This window comes from Mandrillus leucophaeus, unplaced genomic scaffold, assembly GCF_000951045.1.
Source record: "Mandrillus leucophaeus isolate KB7577 unplaced genomic scaffold, Mleu.le_1.0 Scaffold1344, whole genome shotgun sequence".
In the NCBI taxonomy this organism is placed as follows: Eukaryota; Metazoa; Chordata; class Mammalia; order Primates; family Cercopithecidae; genus Mandrillus; species Mandrillus leucophaeus.
The window spans coordinates 319,133-323,213 of record NW_012101304.1 but is presented as its reverse complement, the minus strand read 5'-3'; the positions used below and the strand labels follow the sequence as shown (position 1 = coordinate 323,213).

The 4,081-nt window shown below is 35.1% G+C and overlaps 1 protein-coding gene across 1 annotated transcript in view; it reads left to right on the top strand.

Annotated features, from left to right (window-relative positions):
- The window catches only part of MUC19 (mucin 19, oligomeric), a 205,316-nt gene that overhangs the window by 52,119 nt on the left and 149,116 nt on the right, over positions 1 to 4,081 (top strand). The window contains 5 exon segments of the mRNA XM_011973120.1: positions 569 to 808; positions 881 to 1,037; positions 2,012 to 2,137; positions 2,977 to 3,118; positions 3,811 to 3,842. Coding sequence (XP_011828510.1) covers positions 569 to 808; positions 881 to 1,037; positions 2,012 to 2,137; positions 2,977 to 3,118; positions 3,811 to 3,842 — 697 coding nt within the window.

Sequence of the window (4,081 nt, the reverse complement as noted above, 5' to 3'; positions counted from 1 at the left end):
CTGTAGTCCCAGCTACTTGGGAGGCTGAGGCAGGAGAATGGTGTGAACCCGGGAGGCGGAGCTTGCAGTGAGCTGAGATCCGGCCACTGCAGTCCAGCCTGGGCGACAGAGCGAGACTCTGTCTCAAAACAAACAAACAAACAAAAAAAAAGTAAATGCAATAACCTGAGGCATTGTAGTTTACTTATATTTGGTTACTTGAGATTATCACATGATGTGATTTTCAGGTATTTGATATATTTTGAACTAAATGTGTTCCTTGGAGCAAATATTTTAAGAAGCCAAAGTAGTCTCATGTGTAATTTGAAACTAGCAGACATACCTGTTTTGGTTCTTTAGACATTTATTCTGTGTGGTACTAGATCATTTTGTGACATGGGGTACCTTAAATGGGAGAATACTCTTATCCACAAATTCTGGAATCTTATCCATGAAAATTGGAATTTTACATAGATTCATGCTCCAATATACATAATCATGATATCTATCTGTTCATCTATCATCTGTTTATCTATCTCAATGTCCCTAGTATAACTAATTTTTAAATTTCCCTTTCCGATCAATACAGGGCAAGGTGTGTGGTCTTTGTGGAAATAACAATGGTGATCTCAAGGATGATTTCACAACAAGATACTCTTCAGTAGCTTCTGGAGCACTGGAATTTGGGAATAGTTGGAAAACAAGCCAAGAGTGTTCAGATACAGTGGCTCAGACTTTCCCATGTGATTCAAACCCATACTGTAAAGCCTGGGCTGTGCGAAAATGTGAGATCCTCAGAGACAGCACCTTCAGAGACTGCCACAGCAAGGTAGCATTGTTCTGAAAGCAGAGACTTACACAGGGTTTCCTCCCAGAGACTCATGTGCTGTGCTCTGCCTAGGTTGACCCCAGTGCTTACTATGATGCGTGCATTGAAGAAGCCTGCGCATGTGACATGGAGGGGAAGTACCTGGGATTCTGCACTGCCGTGGCTATGTACGCAGAGGCGTGTAGTGCAGTTGGAGTTTGTGTCTCATGGAGAAAACCAAATCTGTGTCGTAAGTGAAGTCCATATGATGTTGTTCTTTCAAAATGTAATTAGATAGAAGTATTCTGTTAGACCCCCAGTCTTCCTCTCATATTTTCTATAAAACACATGTTTGTGTACCTAGAAACATGTTGATATTTTTGTTTATGGTGTGCAAAAATACCTAACTTAAAAAATAAAGCACCTGGCCCAGCGCTTCAAGTTCAATTTTAGTTTAAAAATTCATGTGTTCACAGGGGGAAAAATGAATACTGATGGAGAATATTTCTCATTCATACTTCGATGATGAACTGTTTACCTATCTTGGTATATTTACATATCCTTCAATATTTACCGAATATATTACTTTTGCTTAAAGTGCTCACACATGTTTCCTTGAAAACTTTCATAGAGCCCTATCGAAGATGAACTGTACATTGAGTATAGACTGAATCTCGATACATATGGAATGTAATAACCTTAATAGAAATGAGTCAGCTCTTTTCCTTCTAAGTATTATGAGAGAAAATATGAGAAGTGTTAAAACAGAACCCTCATTTTATTCAATTTTTTATGCACAGGATTAGATTATATTGACATCTTTAGTTACTTCATTTAGGAACTGTTATTTACATAATAAAGAGCTTAATTGTCTAGGATTTAGTTTTCCAATTTAAAGTTGAAATTGAAACCATGAATCTAGGCTATGACCTAAAATATCTCCAAATGATAAAATGAAAGTTTACCTGTTAAATCTCAAACTAACCAGAGTGTGAGATGGCAAAACAAAGTTTTATTTTGAGTTTATATGTCTACTCCCCTTGTGACCTATTTTGGCTTATATGACAGTTTAGATAAAGCCAAAGGAACTTGATAAGACCTGACATAGTTTAGGTATGTTTATTATTAATATCATCCCAAATCCTTTATTAAAATGCTTTGGAAAATGAAAGGTGAAAATTGTCATATAATGAATGAAAGTAATTTGATATAATTCAATTATAGCTGTCTACTGTGATTATTACAATGCACCTGGGGAATGCAGATGGCATTATGAACCTTGTGGCACAGTGACTGCAAAAACATGCAAAGATCAGGTCATTGGCCAGAAATTTTCTTCACTTTTAGAAGGTAACACATACTTTAAGAATATCCATAAAGTAGTGCAAATGCTATTCATCTTAACTGGAAAGGATTGCTTCTCCCAATTTAGTGTCTAACACTTGGTAATTTAATGAATAGTTATCTTTATTATGTCATTAATGTTTCTACATTAGAAACACTTTCTCTAAACATAAGCTTAGTGGGGGATGGGGACAGCACTCTGATCCTATTGTCACTTTTATATCTTTGATTAGACAATGTTGTTTAGTGTGAATGCAGTTTCAGAATGCAACATATAATACAATCTTGCTTGAGTAGTATAATTACTGTAGTAATGAACTATATCTTACACTTAAGCAGCATTTTATTCTTAGCATTATTTATTTCAGAGATAAACAAAAAACAGGCAAGAAAACAGTATAACATGAAACTCTTCCAAAAGTCACAACTGTGTTAAATCCTTTGGTGTATTTTTAGCTTATTTTGCTATGACTTTATCTTTACCTACTGTTGCAAAGACAGATATTTGAAACTGGCATTCACATTTCAGGATATGTATTTACCAGAGCCTATTTTATGTTACAGCATCATGCCCATTATGAAAGTAGCAAATCATTTAAAATTACTTCAAGAATCATTTTAGAAAAAAATAAATCAACCAAAATCTGTAAGTTCTTAGTCTGACATTTCACTGCAAGAAGATCTGAACCTTGTTTTATTTATATATTTTCATTATGAGTGTGATATTGTTTTGCTATTGTCTACTTCACTTCATGGAGTCATTTAAGTAACTTTACAAATATATAATATTCAGTATAATGAGTTTCAGTAGATAGAGATGAACTGTGGGTCATTTTTACACACAGGTTGTTATGCTAAGTGCCCAGATAGTGCTCCTTACCTGGATGAGAACACCATGAAATGTGTCAGTTTATCTGAGTGCAGCTGCTTCTATAATGATATCGTACCAGCAGGGGAAGTGATTGAAGATAATTGTGGAAGAACATGGTATATTCTCTACTAACTTTTCAATAAGCAATTTTGATTTTTGCCTTTTCATTTAGGAGGAAAACTAAATATGTGTATGAATATATTATGTTAATAATATATATGTCATGTATACATGTATATATATCTATAATTTTTGATCCTGCCATTTCTGAATGAGAAGGCCAGCTTTAGGTTCATTTTATATCAGTTATGTTAGTTATTTTTATTTTCAGATAATTCGCATGTCAACAAATGGTTTGTGGAATTTTATACTTAATAACGCAGAACACAGGACAGAAAATGTCATTGTGTAGTTGTAGAGGAAAAGAATTTTAATTCTTTAAATGTAAGATTATGTTCACAGGTTTTCAAACAGTTACATGGAAGCAAATTGATGGGTTCATAGTAGGTCACCACGGCCATCAAATAACATCGTGTTTGAAATTGACTATGTAAGAACTACCTTTAAGGGTTACCTGCACACCATTTCTTCAGGTGCCCGGAGCTCCTCAGTGAAATGATTGGGTATAGCAGCACATGGAAAAACAAGCAATTTGAATAGTATTCTCTTGGGGAAACAAATATTTACTTCTATTTGGTTCTGCTTGTTTTCAATCAGATAATTTGTTGTTTTAAATTTGTGAGCTGTATGCAATTAAGAGTCAAATTTTCCAATTCATTCTTTTTTTTTTTTTACATTTAACTTTCAGCTACTGTATTGCAGGGCAGTTGGAGTGCAGTGGTAAGTCATTAAATTTTACGCTAATTGATTTAGGAAAAATCAGAGGAGGGGTTGGGAATCATTTTTAGACTAATCACCAGAGGGGCAGGGACTTAAATGCATTAGGCTGTCCCTCAGAGGACTGGCACAATTCCATCTCAGAGCAATTGTCCATGATGAGTTGCTGTTGGAAACCAGTGCTGCCAAGATATGCTGAACGACTGTCAGATGGGGCCATGGCTGATACTCAGGGGGTGCAC